The 17,616-nt window shown below is 41.6% G+C and overlaps 1 protein-coding gene across 3 annotated transcripts; it reads left to right on the forward strand.

Moving 5' to 3' along the window:
- Positions 1-473: 473 nt before the first annotated feature.
- TCEANC (transcription elongation factor A N-terminal and central domain containing) lies at positions 474-12,658 on the forward strand. 3 transcript variants are annotated; one of them, XM_058822833.1, is made up of 4 exons: positions 476-573; positions 2,518-2,645; positions 2,776-2,877; positions 11,384-12,658. In XM_058822833.1, the coding sequence occupies exons 3-4, from the start codon at positions 2,865-2,867 to the stop codon at positions 12,478-12,480; spliced, it is 1,110 nt and encodes a 369-aa protein (XP_058678816.1). In that variant the 5' UTR covers positions 476-573; positions 2,518-2,645; positions 2,776-2,864; the 3' UTR covers positions 12,481-12,658. The 3 variants fall into 3 exon arrangements, with proteins under 3 accessions (XP_058678809.1, XP_058678816.1, XP_058678824.1); XM_058822841.1 differs by lacking the exons at positions 476-573; positions 2,518-2,645 and adding an exon at positions 683-845; XM_058822826.1 differs by lacking the exons at positions 2,518-2,645; positions 2,776-2,877 and having other exon boundaries at positions 474-573.
- The last annotated feature ends 4,958 nt before the right edge of the window (positions 12,659-17,616 follow it).

A 17,616-nucleotide genomic window follows, 5' to 3' on the forward strand; every position in this document is an offset into this window, starting at 1 on the left:
GAAAAACAAAGGCTTGCGTCTCTGACAGGGAGTCCAAGCCACCTGACTGTGATTGGCCATTAATTAGAAACAACCACATGAGACCAATCACAGATGCACCTGTTGCATTCCACAGCAGCAGATAACCATTGTTTACATTTTGTTCCTGAGGCCACTCAGTTTCTCAGGAGAAAAAATCCTAAGGAAAGGATTTTTCAGAAAATATCATAGCTACACTCCAGCACCTCAGTGCCCTCTCTGGAGTGAGGCGCCCAGAAGTGGGCACGGTAGTCAAGGCGGCCTCAGCGGTGCCGAGTACAGGGGAAGAATCGCTTCCCTAGTCCTGCGGGCCGCGCTGGTACAACGGTACTTGGTACCTGTATTCCTGGTACACCGGGACGTGGTACTGATATTCCTGCTACACCGGGAAGTGGTTTCTCTTTCCGACACAGCCCGCGCCCGCAGCGACGTTGCCCAGCCCGGTGTCCGCCGGCGCCCCGGCAGCAGCGGGAGCAGCGCGCAGCCGCCCGGGCCCGGAGATGGCGGCGCAGCAGGAAGCGAGCGGGCGGCGCCATGTCGGGCCCCGCTGCGGAGGTGAGGGCGCCAGCCGGGCTGCCGGGGCACGGGGCCTGCGGGAGCAGCGCTGTGTGTTTCGCCGGGGGCAGCAGGAGGGCGGCTTCCCCGCCTCAGTAGTGCCCGGGGAGCCGCCGTTCTTGTCTTGGCGGTGAGGCCAGGGAAAAGTGGCAGGAGGCACCAACGGCCCAGGTGCTCCGCAGCCCGGGTTTGCCCTTCAGCACGGTGCGAGCACCGGCTGGCACTCGGGACCGAGGGGAACGGGGAACAGCGCCCTGAGAAGCGGGGGTTTGGTAGGTAGGGCTGTGCTTGCTTTTCCTCCTGCCCCGGCTGTGCGGGGCAGCATTTCGCCCCCGTCAGAATTAAGCTAGACGGGTATGGGGGTGTGTGGCAGGAACGGGTGTGAAGAGCCAGGTGAGGTTTAGCTTGGACATCAGGAAGAATTTCTTCACCAGGGTGATTAGATGGAATGGACCGCCCAGGGAGGCGGTGGAGTCACCGGTCCTGGAGGTGTTTGAGGACGTGGCACTCAGTATCGTGGTCTGGTTGACAGGTGATGTTCAGTCATAGGTTGGACTTGATGATCTCAGATCTTCTCCAACCTAATTAGCTCTATGATTTTGTGACGTTTTAATGAAGAATTTGGAGAAAACCCCACAGAGTTAGCGTACCCGTGGCATTCTGGGTCACAGTTAAAGCGTGCATGGGCCCACCTGTTTCCTGGGAAGCGACCACGGGCAGATATGCAGGCTGATCTCCCGCAGGTTTCCGGGCACATTTGCAGGCTGATCTCCCCAGGTTTCATGGGCTGCTGACCAACATGGAGGTTCCAGTGGGGATTCTCAGCCGCTGGTGGCATGAGCCTGACCCCCAGCCTCGGCCAGACAAGCTGTCACTTGTGGCTGGCTTTAGCACCAAGAGAATGTGAGCTGATTCCAAATTCCAGCTGCTCCCAGCTGCTGTAACCTCCCTTCTGATTTATATCGAAAGTGGCTGTAATTCCGCTCACAGAAGAGGCTGGCCTTGGATTGGAAGCTGCAGGATGTATATCTGTAATGGTGCTATTATAGGAATTCTTTATGTATTTTTTATATTGGTCTCCATGCAGCATTGATGTCTTGAAATAAGACATATGCCGGCATAAATATAGAAAGGAGTTAAAGTTCATGCTTTTAAATGTAGTATTATTTTAATAGTTAAATATATAAAAATCTATTTCATTTCAAGTGTATTTCACCCTTTGCTTGAACCAGTACATCATGGGTCTTTGATCAAGACTCTAAAGTATTAAGAAATTATGTACTTTCACTTTTAAGTGTTCATATTTTAGCATAAGGAATGTCAGCAGACACTAATAATATTTTACAAATACCACTTGTTTAAATCATACACTTTATCCATTCAGGATGGATGGTCTTTTCAAGAGCATATGTACTCTCTTGCATACAAAGGATTTATTTTTAAAGGAAAAAAGTTTTATAATTTTTCAGTGGAAAACCTGTAAAACAACAACAGTGATATTTAATCTAAGTATGGCCCCAGCAATGGAATGATAAATAGCGATAGTGTAGAGCCAAGACTTAACTAAAAAAATTAATGTTAAAGCAATGAAAAGATGGTGTTCATCTGACAAATGATGAAAAGCTTGCAGAAGTTCATAAAGCATGTTTTTATTACTTTCATGTTCATACATTACTTATATGAATTTGTCAGCACAATTTTCCATAAAAAGACATTGCAAACTAAACATTTACCTTTGCTTGTAGTGTGCTAGAATTTAATTCCTTGCTAGCTGTATGTGATAAAGAATAATCTTTAAAGCTATTTTGTCAAGGAAATGTCTTCAAGAGAAAGCATTGCTTATTTCTCTCCAAAATTATTCATATTTTTATTCTGAAGTATTAAGTTAACAAATGTGCTTTGTTAACAAATAAGTTTTAAGTACATTTTTACTTACTGATTTAGGCTCCTGTTTTCAAGACAGTCTGTTTTGTTGGACTTCTGTGCCCCAGTGCAGAGCTCAGTGAAAGAAGGAAGTGTGATCCACCTCAGGAAAGCTTTGTTTACATTGAGGTTGTCCAGGTTTCAAATAGGTACGTCTGCAAAAGGATATAAACAACATTTATGGAGACTAAAAAATAGATGGAAGAAAGTTTGATGAGATCTCTCACTTAAAAGCCAATGTTAAACCTGCAGCTCACAATATGTTCTTCTTCTCTGTAGGTTTAAAAAGTGCTAATTCTCCTTGGGTAAATGAACAAAAAATTTAAGACGAAGTTACAAAATAGTGGAGGAAAGCTGTAAAGCCAAGAATGAACATGAAAGGTAATGTCTGTATAGGGAAACAGGGAAAGAATTTTCAGTCATTGTAGAAGACTGTATAATAGAACATGTGAAAGTCAGAATTTTTTTTGAAGTACTGGCTGCTGGAGCCATGTTGTACATAAGACTGTAACCTTTCCTTTTTAAAAAGGGTGTAAACTCCCAATCATTTTGTCTGCAGTGGAAAGATGGGAAAACTAGAGACTTACAAATTCATAAGAAATGCTGAACGGTTTCCTTTTTTTTTCCTTCTAAGAGCATCATAGTGTATAAGCCACTCTCAGTGTACTAGGAATTTTGAATTGTGATATCCCAGTCTTAGGGAGACAATGTTGCAAATGCTTCTTGTGCACAGACATTGAGTAGAGGGAGCGGAGCCGCTGAGTGATACAATCCCAAATTTACAATGAACCAATGAACTGCAACTGTTACCTGTATAAGGCAATACAGTTAAAGTATGTTGAAGAAACTGGCTTCTACTTGGAGGTATCATGGCCTTCCTGAAGTTTTTTGGCTAGTTTGCTGTCTGAAGTGATTGGAAATATGGATATGAACATTTGCATCCGTCCAGATGAACAGTTAGGAGTCTAAACTATATTGCATAAAAGTAGTTATTTAATAAATGATTACACAAATCAACTTAGATCATATTTCTATTGCCAGGTATGTTTCTTGAGTGAGGGAGAATGTTTATAGTAGCCTCTTGCTGTGGGAAAATGGTGAAACATTGTTCATGTTGTCTGTCAGATGTAACAACAGTTCTTTTTTGTTCTAAAATCTGTTACTGTTAAAGAAACGTGAATGTTAGGAAATGAAGCAGTAATTTCATAAAGTGCAAAGAACTCTTTCACACAGTGAAGTTTTGGTTCAGTACTGAGCCAGGTGATGTTAAAGGATTGATATTAGCATTTTCTGCTTGGCTCAGCTTTAGTTTTGCTCTTCATGATAGAGATGTGTTGGGAAAATGCCGGGTTTTCCAGAAGCTTGGATTTTTATGCAGATGATAAGCTGTACTCTTTAGCTTGCAGGAGACTCTGTTAATATATAATCACTAAAGTTACTGTATGGTTTGTTGAAAACTGTGTGCAGCTGCACAAAAGGCTGAATCTCATGATAAACCTTACTGTAGCAGCATTAAGTCATGTCTCAGTCATCTGCTGAAGTTCCATTCAACACACTTCTTTTCCTATCTATTGTCACTTGAGGCCAAAATAGGAGTTCATGTTTAGAAAATGTGCCCTGTGTGTCAAAGGCCTGACTTTTGACTTGCTTGAAGCCCCAGCTAGTACCTCATACTGACATAGTTGAAAGTGGCTGAGAGAAAAGGGATTCCTCTGCCAGCTTTGACAAGGCTTTGTCATGAAAATTTGAAAAACCAGGGAGCTCCATGGAACATTTCTGGACCTTGTGTCCAAACTAGGAAATGGATTTTAGACTAAAGTTATTTAATATTGAAAAATAATCTGGTTGTACCTTAGAGAAACCCTGCAAGTGTTTCTTTATGTGAAATGGTACAAATTTTAAAGCAAATAGACACCCACTTTATTTATACATAATTGCCAATAAAACTGTTGATGACAAATCTCTCAGAACTATATATATACATTTTATTATTGCCCCCTGAATCGTAATTTATTAGAATGTGTTGTGAGTCTGTGTATCTGTCCAGTTGTGGAAGAGGTTAGCTAATATCTCCACTTGACACTTGTAACCTGTAACTTGTTAAAAGTAAATTTTGTAATTTTTTTTAACTCCATAAAATTTTAATAACAATGTCAACAATATCAATAAAAATAAAGATTTCATATCAGTGGAATAATGCATTGCTTGTAACATTTTCAGTGTTCCAAGTAGTTAGCTGCTTCATTCAGTAGAAAAATTCACATGGTTAGGAAGACAGGATATAGGAAAAGCTGAAATATCTTCCAGAGTGAATCAGTTTAACTGTAAATGAAGTTATTAAAAGGAGCCCTTAGCAAGGTAATGTCTGCTGGGATGTGCATCCTCTCCAACATCAGCAGAGCATCCTAGAACTCAAAGCAGCTGTAGCTGTTCAATTTGTAAAGTATTTTCTCATTTTGCTTTTGCCATGGAACAAGTCAGGGTTTAATTTATCTGGTGTAGCTGTAATATATTGAACCTTTTCGTGAGCTCTGTCTTACATACTGGTGTCAAATGAAGCCAGTGGCTAAGCGGTCTGGTAAGGACAACAGCTTTTCCTATCTCATTAAGTCCATGCATGTTTGATCTTACTAGAAAAAATGTGCTGACAGCTCTGCATTGGGATTGATCCCTGAGGCTTGAGAATTTCATTATGTGCTCTATTGATTGTTTAATTATTTTTTTAAGTATATAAGAATTTAATTAAACATTGAGGGGTCTAGAAGAAGCAACTCCAAATAAGGATTAAAAATTGGCCTTGAAAAGGGGATACTCTGTGCATCTTCGCATGAATGGAATACACTCTACCATCTCTCCTCTTCAAACTTGCTAATTTGGGATGAAAGCTGTGGGAGAATGATTTCACTGAGAGAAACACAGGGTGGAGACAGTTTAGCTCCAGATTAGTTAAGAGTGCTGTAGTTCAAGCAGTCACTGATGTAAAACGTGCTGAACAAAGCTACTTCTCCATATTAGTACTGTGTACTCTAGTGCTTCTGAATCTGTGAGTGAGAGGTGACTCTTGGTCAGTGAGATGTCAGTGGCCATGGACAGCTGGAAATTAACCAAAAGGTTGGTGGTTCAAGCCCACCCAGGGACGCCACTTATCTCTTTCTCGGCTGTTTTATGGCCTGGAAAGGCTCGGGATGGCCTTGGGCAGCCCGCGCTCCAAAGGACGAGAAGAGTCTTCAGGTTTTTTCTCGGTCTCCAGTGTTTATTAGTTTTTTATCTAAAAGATTTTCTCTCGGCCCGACAGAGGTCTGCACAGCAGCCAGCCATGAGCACACTGAGAGCCCCCGGGGCGGTCACCTATCTTTATACTCAAAACTACGTATACAATATTTACCTATTTCCCCCAATACCTTTCACCCTTATTGACCAGTGCACTCCCAGTAAGGACCAATCCCAAAGTGCCACCATCACCACAGAAGATGGAGGCTAAGAAGAAGAAGGACAGGACACGCCCCAATTCCTCCATCTTACTTCTCTAGACCCCCCTGTACAGAAATTCTAAACCCTGTGTTTCACACTCTAATTAACTTATCCCTTCACCATTTACCCCAGTGAAATCCTCCCATCCTCATACAGGTGTCGTCTCCCGTGTAGGATCAAAGTCCAGCCACCGACACCCCTGGCAACATTCCAGGACCTCCGAGACCCCCAAGGGTGGTCCTGGTGACTCGGCACATCAGTCCTGAGGTGCTGAGATCCCACAGTTGATATCTGCTCTCCCACTGTAGATAGGATAAAAAAATGTTTCTGGGGTTGGAGGCTGGCTGAGAGAATTCTCTGATTTCTGCTTGGGCTCTTGAATTTAAAATAGCATTCAGTAATTTTCATTTTTTATCTGGGATTTAGGTTGCCCAAAGTAAGCTGTTGTTTCTAGGACTATGCTATGCACCATCTCTGCTGTAGCATTAACATTTTTAACACAATGTTTGCAGAACATTTATTCCCCTGTGTCATGGTTTAACCCCAGGTCCCACAAAGCCTCTCACTCACAGCCCCAGCAGTGGGACTGGGGAGAGAATGGGAAAGGTAAAAAACAGAAAACTCCTGGGTTGAGATAAACACAGTTTAATAGGAAAAGTAAAAGCTGCACACATAAGCAAAGCAAAACCAGGAATTCATTCACTACTTCCCATGGGCAGGCAGGTCTTCAGACATCTCCAGAAGAGCCTACCATGTGTCAGAGACTACCAGAGACTTGGGAAGACAAACTCCATCACTCTGACTGTCCCCCTCTTCCTTTTTCTTTCCCCTACTTTATACACTGAGCATGATGTCAGATGGTCTGGAATATCCTTTGGTCAGTTGGGGTCACCTGTCCCAGCTGTGTCTCTCCTCCCAGTCTCCCATGCACCCCCAACTTCCTTGCCAGCAAGGCAGTAGGAAAGGCAGAAAAGGCCTTGGCTCTGTGTAAGCCCTGCTCAGCAATAATAAAAACATCTCCATATTATCAGCCTGTGTTCAGCACAAATCCAGAGCACAGCCCCATGCAAGCCACTGTGAAGGAAATTAACTCTACCCCAAAGGACACCAGGACACAATGTTAGGAGTACTTGTCTTCTGATTCTTATCTGGGCTGTGATCTGGATTTTTTTTCCAATTGCACAGGATTTCTTGGAGAAAATCTCACCTGCAGTGGAGGTTGGGATGAGGGAGAAAAGGACAGGTATTCACCCTTCGAAGACATTCATTCACACTTGCTTGGATGCATTCTGAGTTTGTCTTGGTTTTTCAGGGTTAAGACAAAATGGACAATGGCTTTGTACAAGATAAGGTGTAAAGCAAAGACAAAGCATTTATCCCAAATGCTTTTGGAGGCGGCAGTGTTTTTCCCAGGGACTGAATTTACACTTAACAGCAAGTGTCTTGGCCTGGGTTGTGTTTTTTGTTTGTTAGTTTGTTGGTTGATTTTCTCTTACTTAGTCATTTTACTGTTTAAAAATGTTCTGATTCAACTTGGTATTATTACACGATGGCCATATTTTAAACCTGAGGTAGCCTGATGTGGTTTTTTTTGGTTTTTTGGTTTTTTTTTTTTGGAAGAAAACTGGCTTACAAGGTTTTTATTGATTGTCATCATTTATTCTTGTACACACAAGTGACTCATTATACCGTGCAGTCAGAGTGAGAGCTTGTAATGATTTGGCAAGAAAGTGCCTCATCAGCACAGCATTACAGAGTCTCACTGTAAATATGAGCCTTGTAACCTTCAGTGTAGCTTGGAATTCAAACTGATGTTCTCATGCGTATTTGGAAAGTCATAGCAGTTAGGTGAAGTCCCTGGTGACTGGAAAAAGGGAAATGTCGCTTCCATTTTTAAGAAGGAGAGAAAGAAAGATCCAGGGAACTACAGACTGGTGAGGCTCACCTCTGTGCCTAGGAAAGCCTCCTGGAAGATGTGCTAAGGCACATAAGAGATAGGGGGGCAATTCAAGGTAGCCAGTGGTGGCATTCTATGATAGAGTGATAGCAAGGGTTGACAAGGGAAGACTGACCAATGTCATCTATCTAGACTTCTGTAAGGCCTTTGTTATAGTCCCTCATGACATCCTTATCTCCAGATTGGAGAGACATGGGTTTTATGGATGGACTCATTCATATTCAGTGGATGTGGAGTCGCTGGATGGATGCAGCCAAGGAGTTGTGGTCAGTGGCTCTATGTCTAGGTAGAGGCTGGTGGTGAGTGAGTCCATGGGACTCTCATGGGACTGGCACCCTTTAATATTTTCATCAGTGACATGGGCAATGGGATTGGTGCACCCTCAGCAAGTTTGCAGATGATACCACAGCAGGACAAGATGCCATCCAGGGGAACCTGGACAAACTTGAGGAGTTGGGCCTGTGAGCACCTCCTGAGGTTCAACAAGCCTGAGGGTAAGGTGCTGCACCTGAGTCAGGGCAGTCCCAGACATGAGCACAGACTGGGAGAGGAAGTCACTGAGAGCAGCCCTGCAGAGAAGGGCTTGGGGGCTCCTGTGGATGAAGAGCTGCACATGAGCCAGCAGTGCGTGCTTGCAGCCCAGAAGGCCCATGGCACCCTGGGCTGCATCCAAAGCAGCCCAGCCAGCAGGTCAAGGGAGGAGATTCTCCCCCTCTACTTTGCCCTCATGAGACCCCACCAGGAGTGCTGCATCCAGGTGTGGGGTCCAGCACCAGATAAACATGGACTTGTTAGAGCAGGACCAAAGGAGGACCACAAAGATGCTCAGAGAGCTGAAATCCCTCTCCCATAAAGGCAGGCTGAGAGAGCTGGACTTGGTCAGCCTGGAGAAGAGGAGGCTTTGAGGAGGCTTTACTGTGGCCTTCCAGTACTGCAGGGTCTTTATAAAAAGGAGAGAGAGGGACTTTTTATATGGGTAGATAGTGCCAGACCAAATGTGGATGGTTTTAGATTGACAGAGGGCAGATTTATATTAGATATTAGGAAGAAATTCTTTATGCAGAGGGTGATGAGGCACTAGAACAGGTTGCCCAGAGAAGATGTGGCTGCCACATCCTTGGGAGTATTCAGTTAGATGGGTCTCTGAGCAGCCAAGTCTAGTAAATGGCATCCCTGCCCATTGCAGGGGGGTTGGAACTAGGTGTTCTTTAAGGCCCCTTTCAGCCCAAACCATTCTGTGATTCTGTCAGTGCTAAACTGAAATGCCCTGTGCTGTTGTGGGAGGGTTGAGGGTGTTTGTTTTCTACTGCACAAAATTGTGACACTATCATTTGTTCTTTCTTTTTCTTACAGCTCCACCTTAACAGAGATGCATGATTCATTTTGTAACTTAGGAAAAAAACTAGTCTTTCTCAGATTTCTTGTCTCTTAGAATCAGGAACACTGCTGAACTGCAGAACAGTGCTGACTGAGTTCGATTCAGTTAATTTTATAAATATTTGCTCAGCAGCATTTGTCAAATTGCATTAAATCAGGTAGAAAAGCAGTCAAATTCCAAATTTAAAAAAAAATCAAAGCACAGTGTACAGATAGTAACTGGATAAGGGATTACTCTTTCCCTCCTGTCTGTATCCCAGCATCTATGGACTCTGCATGGTTTGTTTGCCAAAATTAGGCAAATATGTACCTTAAAAATGTGAAGTCTACTAAAGTTCATAGCGTAGTCATTTTATCTTTTTTCTTCAGAGGCTGGAGTTTTTCATGCACATTTCACAAGATTTCATGGGTTTGCTATGCCACAGCTCCCTCAAGTGGTAGAATAATTTTCCATTTGGAATTGCAGCTTGATTTCTGTGACACACTTGCATTCGCTTCAAAAGGTTTTGGGGCTTCTCCCAACTTACTGTTCTATCTGATTTATAACAGAAACATCAGAGTTCAAAGAACAGGAGTCTGAGCAGGGGAGGACTCAGGCTTGCTATACTTGGGTTCCCAGTGAGCTTTGGCTAGAAAATACACTGCAGTATTACCATGGCATCAGTAATTACAAGTTTCTTCCTCTGGGTACTCTGGAGACAGGGAACTGTTCTTGCTGTATCTTGGCTCTCCTACATGACAAAGCTCTTCCTTCTGTTCACAGCCTCTGTGTTCCTGTAGCAGAACAGAGCAGTGGATGCACTGACATTCTTTTTAGTGTCAGGATGCAGAGGGCTCAACTTAAGTATGTGAAAACTGGATCCTGTTTCTCTGAGTTTGAAACTTCTTGAGTAATAAATTGGTTTCTGAAATCGCCATTATTGAGGTTTTGCAGGACTTCAGAATGTAAGACAAGTGTTTAAATACAGCTTAAGGGAATGCTCAGAACATTTACTCTGGAGGATGGGTTGGTTCTGTTCCTATCGAAAAAAATGAAGACTTGTCCTCTCTGTTCTTCTCTTTTGTGGAGCTCTGAGGTCCTACCTAAAGTTTGAACTTGTTTTGGTCATGTAAAGGACAAGTTAGCTGGTGGTGGTCATAGAAACAACAGTGTATCTCACCCAGCTGTATCTCTTGTCCCTTCCCTACCCCTGTTCTCAGGAGTGTTCATCATGGAAACATTGATGCTGCAAGTAACCAGCTTGTGACTTCTTCCCATAGGGATGTGTGTAGCTGGCCTTGTCTCTGCCAGGCAGAGGAGTTTTTCTGGAGTAGAATCAGGATGGATGCAATTTCAGACAAAACAAGGATTTTGTGCATAAACTTAGAAGACTAACTGTGGAAAAGAACACAACACTTAGAACACACCATTCATTTCTGCATTCTACATTTGATTCTCCTTATCAGTAAGAAGAATACTGTTAGGAATATAAAATTATTTTTTGCATGTGAATTTTCACTAACAATGCACTGAACATTTTTTAATCAAAGGGCTTAATGAAAAGGAATCAAAAGGAAATACTATTGAAACCATGAGATTCCGCATTCTGAAGACCCCCTTTGATTTTCCTTTATGTGTGAGAATATATGGGAGCATGCTTTAATAATGCTACAGCTGCAAGAAAATATAGAGGGATCTGTCTTTAACCTTTGAGAATTTTCAAAGTTTGTAGATGTCAGTGTTTTGAAACCCTGCAGGTGTCATTGTTTTTGAGCTGCCCCATCTTGATAATCCATCTGTAATATGATGCCAGAGCTAGCAAGGGAAGGGCAGCAATGGGACCTCAGTCTCTGACTTGCTTCTCTGATAGCTGTAAGGAGAGACTTCTGAAAGAGATGATCTCTTGCACAGCAAGTGAACAGTTGAGGGACATGTAGGAACCAGAATGGTGTTTTTAAGAAAATTATGGGAAACCCAGTGATAGATACAAACAAAATAGTATAAAATAGCATAAAATTAAAAGAAGATCTTGTGTGAATATACAGGAGGTGAATTAATGTTGTAATTGTTGGAAAGGTGATGATATTTTTGTTTGTTTCTAGGTTTAAAAATATCTGATCTGAAAGATATTGTACACAGAGCCCATTGTATTGAAACCCTGCTGTCTGAGAACAATTTGCAAGATATTGAGGATCATCTTAAAGAACTTGCAGATGTTGATATGACTGTAGAATATCTCCAGGGGACAGAAGTTACCAAGGCTGTATATAGAGTACTCAAGAGCTGCCCTTCAGGAGAGTTGAAAAAGAAAGCAAAGCAGTTATTGTCGAAGTGGAAAACACTTTACAAGAATAACTGTGCTCAGTCATTGCAAGTTAAAAAGTCGGTTTCTGTGGATGTGAAAGAAGAAATTGAGCATCTCAGTGTAGTTCCTACAGAAAAGTTGCTGTCTGAAGGACCTGAAGGACCATGTCAGCAGGAGGCGTTAGATGGTACTAGTTCCAACACTTTGGTCCCATCACAAACTGTTAAAAATATGGTACATAACAATGCAGAAGGCAGTATTAATCAGCATTCTTCTGAGGAACAGTACAGTGTTCATGAAAATTCTAAATCTGTTGTTAGCGAAGCCAGTCTACAGCAGGACCTGATGAGAGCTCTGAGGTGGAAATGTGTGGATCTTCTTTACAAAGCTTTGATTGGTTCTGCCAAGGATGAAGAAGAAACTGTTAAATGGCTAGAGTTAGCTAAAGAAATTGAAGAACATGTTTTTGCTCTTCATGCTAAAAATGATAAAAAGTATAAAAATTGCATCAGAAGTAAAATCTCTAACCTTAAGAACCCTAAAAGCTGCCACTTAAAGCATAACCTTTTTTCAGGAACTTTGAGCCCAAAGGCTTTTGCTGAGATGACAGTGATGGAAATGGCCAGTGATGAACTGAAACAGCTCAGGGCTCTGTACACAAAATCGTCTGTTCAGGAACATCAGCTTCCACAGGTGATTAATGGCACACAGACAAACAAAATAAAATGCAGACGCTGTGAAAAATTTGATTGCACTGTCACCATGATTGCCAGAGGAACTCTCTTCCTTCCAGCTTGGGTGAGAAACACAAATCCAGATGAACAAATGTTGACTTATGTTATTTGTAATGGATGTGGAGAACAGTGGTACCACAGCAGATGGATTTGTTTGTAATGCTGTCCTTCTATAATAAAGGGCTTGGAAACATGTATGACAACTTACCTCTGTTGAAACTCTGTAATTTTACAAATTAAAAACAGCAAGATCAGTTTTAAAAATCTGCTAATGTATTTTTAAAGATGGCTTGAATGGATCTCACATGTTTTTAAGTAATGTAAATATGTAAAAAAATAAAGGGTAAAAGGAAAAAATGATTACACTCTATGTGAGTGGAATGTTTTCTAGTAAATCCATTAAAATTATTCCAAGTGCTGAGTTTTTCCTGAAGGGAAGGGATACTTGGAATTTTTTTTTAACTTCAGGAGGAGTTCTTTCACAGAACATAAGTTTCATTTACAGTCAATAATTTACTGTTTCTAAAGCTGCAGTTCACATACTTATGTGCATTGCAGAATGTTCAGCATGGATTCACTCCTTAATTAAATAACTTTTTGCAAGCAAGTGTTAGATCATTTAGTTGATTTGAGAGGTGATTTCTAACAGGGAAAAAAGAAACTAAAAGTAGAGCATTAAAGGTGGTAAAAAGCAGCTAGCAAATGAAAGCAAGAATGAGATTCTGCTTTAGTGTTTTTAGCTATTAGAAGGAAAGCATGACTTGTGACAGTCTATCAGTATGCAGGCTGGATTTACAATGTAAGATGGTGTGTCCTGCTACTGCAAATAAATTAGTGCAGGATCAGACAATTATTTCAGAAAATGATGTAAATATACTACTGGATGTATGTTTGTTTAATAAAAAAATTAATAAGAGTGGATACCCTCTCTGGAACTGGGACATCTGTCCTGAACTGAGAAAATTGATGTTTCTGTATATCACACATTACCCACAAACAATGAATAGAAGGAAATCCAGTAGCAGAAGTTTTTATACATATTTTTGTTCCAGAGTCAACAGGGTTCTCACTCATTGTTCACTAGAAGTATTTATTAAAAAAAAAGAAATCTCACTATAGAAGTGACTTGTATCTTTTACAAATACACAACAGGCATTTAGCACTTCAAGGTTAAAATGTATCAGCAGAGCAGAGAAACCTGCTGAGTATTTGCTGGAGGAATTGAGGACAGTTCTGCACCCATCTGACTGTGACACAGCTGAGGCTGGCCAGCTCCTCTGGGCTGAGCTGCATGACCTCTCAGAGAAAGGAGCTGGAGGCATGACATTAGAAAATAGGTATTGGTGAACTGAATGCCAGCCAGGACTGAAAGACCGGCCTTTATCTGTATATGGGGAAATTTATGTGTAACCTGATGTTGCAAAGAGACACCTAAAGTATTCTACTGAAAAAAAAAAGATGAAAAATCTTTCTCTTCTGTGAAGAGAAAGCAGCATTACTTTCAGCAGCATTAGTTAGATGTTTAACATGTAAAAACATGCGGTTTTGGGGAATTGCACTGATGTAAAATGCACATTAAAGCTTTAGGCCAGACCCCCAGTGTTCAGCTGTGTAACCAAGGAGTTACTATGTGGCCTTCTTTCCCAGCCCTTACTTGTGTGCTGGAATTGATGCTGATGAGTAGTCCTGCTTTAGTGGCAGTACTTTTGTGTAAAGTGTTATTGTTAGCTTTCAGTGAAACTACAGGAGAGCAAACACTCCTGTGTTAGTGGATCACAGCAAGCACAGGATTGTGTGCAGTCATTTTGAAGGTCATGGTCCTGTTGAGGAGAGCTTTATGCCAGCAATGTGCTGTGTCAGAACACCATGTAGCAAAAGACTTTATTTTAGCTCTGAACAACTTATAAATAATTTCTGCCTGCAGTTGGTTTTGAAGCCATTCCAGTAATGTACAGCTCATCCAAGTTTTATCTTGGCAAAGGGAAATATTACAAGGCATGGGGGGTCTTTCTGACTGAATATATTTCAAGGTAAAATTTGTATCTGTAACACTGACTACATTTGTGACATAATATGTAACATCATTTTCTTTTGAACTGCCCATCACTAAATGTGTAACTGTGCAGGCTTAAAATATTTGGCTGGCTAAGATTATATGCTATATTACATGCTTTGTCCCAAAATGTATTTAAAAAGCCAACTTGCAACTACATAGTGTGTACAACAGCAGGAGGGTGTAGATCACTAGAGTACAGGAAGTAGAGTCCAGAAACAAAAGAAAAGCCTTGAAAAATGAGATGCTTTTATATTGTTGAAGTCTTTTTTTATTCCAGTTCATTCCAGGTGAGAAAAAGCTCTCTGGACTTTTTTAAGCAGAGACCATTAATTTGGGTATAATGTTTAGCATGTCTGTACTGCTACTCCTACAAGGAATATGTCTGTAGAGGTGCTCTCCACAAACATAGGACAAATATACACTGAACAAGGCTAAAGTCTGTATTTGTCTCCAGGGGATTTTCCAGAAATGCTGTAAATTCAGCTCCTTGAATCCTGTGATTTAACAGAAGCAATAAAGTCTTAACATAAATTACTCTCAAAGATCAAGCAGCCTGTAGCTGCAGAACTTGGATTACATATCTTAAGAAGATGAGAGCTGAATTAACAATGAATTTCACACAATTTTCAGTGTAAAAACAAAGGCACTATTCTATATCTGAAGTGCTCTATTAATTGTAGTCAAGGCCACTCCTTTAACACCAGTAACATAACTCCTTCTGGTTCCTGGAGATCCCCTGCCAGATCCACTTCCATCTGTTCTGTTGAGTGCCTTTTCTATCTCTGTCATATCCCTCTTCCTGTTCACTTTTTAGGGAGGTACTCAGCTGCCATTTGTTGTTTATAACTCTTTCTTCTTTTCAAAACTAAAAGGAAATTTTTGCTGTTTATTTTTCATTTAAAGTGTATTTCATTCCAAATGCTGTGCTATCTACATTTGCTACTAAAGCAAAGAACTGCAGCTCTTTAAACAAAAACCAGCTCTTTTTTTGTGCCAAGCCTGGTAACAGGCAGTGGTTAAGGAGCAAATATTACAGTCCTTCAGGGAATCTTCAGGGTGTAATGGTCCAATTCACTGACTGCCTGGAAGATAAGGAAAGAAACAAGAGCACTTTGATAATTTCTTGGATTGCTTGGGAGCTGGCTTGCTGCATTCTGGTATTAAGAGAGCCATAAATGACTTCATATCCCCTTATTTTGTACTGTTGTAATTCAGCCAAGAAGTGACAAAGTAATGTTTTACTGAGGCCATGTCATCACTTGCCAGGATGGGACATAGTCTCCTTGCCAGCTACAGATAGTAAAAAGTATTCTTCACAAGCTCTTATTATAAGTGAGCTTTGCTGATACAGAACTTCCACTCACAGAAAGTTGCCCTTTATTTGCCATTGGATGTTTTTTGTGCTGTCCTCTCTGACATGGCATAACAACATGAATGCACCTCTGTGAACAAAATCCCTTAAGTGCAAAGTCAGCTTTCAGATGAAGGTGCATGTGAGGGAGCAGCAAGGCTGGGTTGCTGCACAGGGGGAGGCGAGCCAGGGGAGGATGGTGGGTGACAAGGCGTGCAGGGACAATGGCTTCAGTTGTAAGGGTCACTGTCTGGCAAACAAGAGCAAGGCAGGTCTGGTGACAATGATCTGCCAAAACTCCAGTGGGAACTGGGCAAGTCTGGGGACGTGCTGTCAGAATTTGAACAGGAATGACTTTGGTGCACTTGTTTCAAACTGCATCCTAACTGGGCATGTTCTTCTGTCTGACCTCAGGACTGGCAGGTGTGCTTCATGTGACCAGCCCTATCAGAAGCATTATTTGTTCTACAATTTGTGTTGTTTTGTAGCAATTGCTGTGTTTGTTACATACATGGTATGTAACAGAGTGGACACAAGGAAAAGGGCCTTCAGTTCCTGATCCTCAAGCACTCATGCATGTGTATTAACCATGAGAGTGACCCTACAATGTTCCTTTGTGCCTATAAAATCATGAGCATAGTAGCCATGGTTACACCATGGTTCTTTTCTATTTTCTTATACGTTCCCATGTAAAGGAAATAAAATACATCCTATCTGAGAAGTTCAAGAATTTTGTTTCCAAATAGAACTTGAAAATATGAGCTATCTGGACAAGCTGAAAGTGGATCCTCATGAGGGTCAGTGAGGCCAAGTACAAGATGCTGTACAGGGCTCAAGGCAACCCCTGATGTCCATACAGGCTGGGAGTTGAATGGATTGACAACAGCCCTGAGGAGAAGGACTTGGGGTTGGGTGCTGGTGATCAGAGGCTGGACATGAGCAATGTGAATTTGCAGCCCAAAAAGAATCAAAAGCAGCATGAACAGCAGGTTGAGGGAAGCGATTCTGCTTCTCTACTTTGTGTTCATGAGATTCCACCTGCAGTCCTGCATCCAGCTCTGGGGTCTCCAGCATGGGAAGGACATGGACCTGTTGGAGCAGGTCCAGAGGAGGCCACCAAGATGATCAGAGGGCTGGAGCACCTCTTCTATGGGGAAAGGATGAGACAGCTAGGGGGGTTCAGCCTGGAGAAGAGAAGACTGTGAAGACCACATTGAAACCTTCCAGGATGGGGACAGACTTTTTAGCAGGGCCTGTTCCAGTAGGATGAGAAAGGAGCATAGATCCAGACTGGACAGACAGACTATATTCAGGCTAGGAATTCATTTTTTTACAGCAAGGATGATGAAATCCTGTAACAGGTTACCCAAATTGATGGTGGCAGGACTCTGAGCAATCTGATCTAGTCGAAGATGTCCCTGCTCATTACAGGGTGATTGGACTAGATGACATTTAAAGGTCACTTCCAAGCCAAACTATCCTGCAATTCTAAATTTGTATGTATCCAAAGTGTTTAAAAACAAAATCTACTATTGTTTCAAAACAAAAACATGGTAGCTTCTCCCCAAAACATAATAAAATAGAGTAATTATTTCCTCCATTTCTAAATGCAGCTTTTTCTTCTGTATAAATCATAAAATAATGATTTGTAACTGATCAGAGCTTATATACCTTAGAATTACCATAATTTAAAGTCCACTTTCCTACTCCTTTAGCACTTGCTTGTCTTTTACTCTAGAATTGGATGAAAGCAGTTTGCAGGGAAAAAAGCACTTAAAAATTTTTGAAGTCCAGCTTTGTTAGATAAAAGTGGGTCTGGTATCATAAGATTCGCCTCTAGCATGGCCTGCCTTTTAATAATCCTGTTCTGTCAGTAGGAGACATCTCCT

This window comes from Ammospiza caudacuta, chromosome 2, assembly GCF_027887145.1.
Source record: "Ammospiza caudacuta isolate bAmmCau1 chromosome 2, bAmmCau1.pri, whole genome shotgun sequence".
NCBI classification, from domain to species: domain Eukaryota; kingdom Metazoa; phylum Chordata; class Aves; order Passeriformes; family Passerellidae; genus Ammospiza; species Ammospiza caudacuta.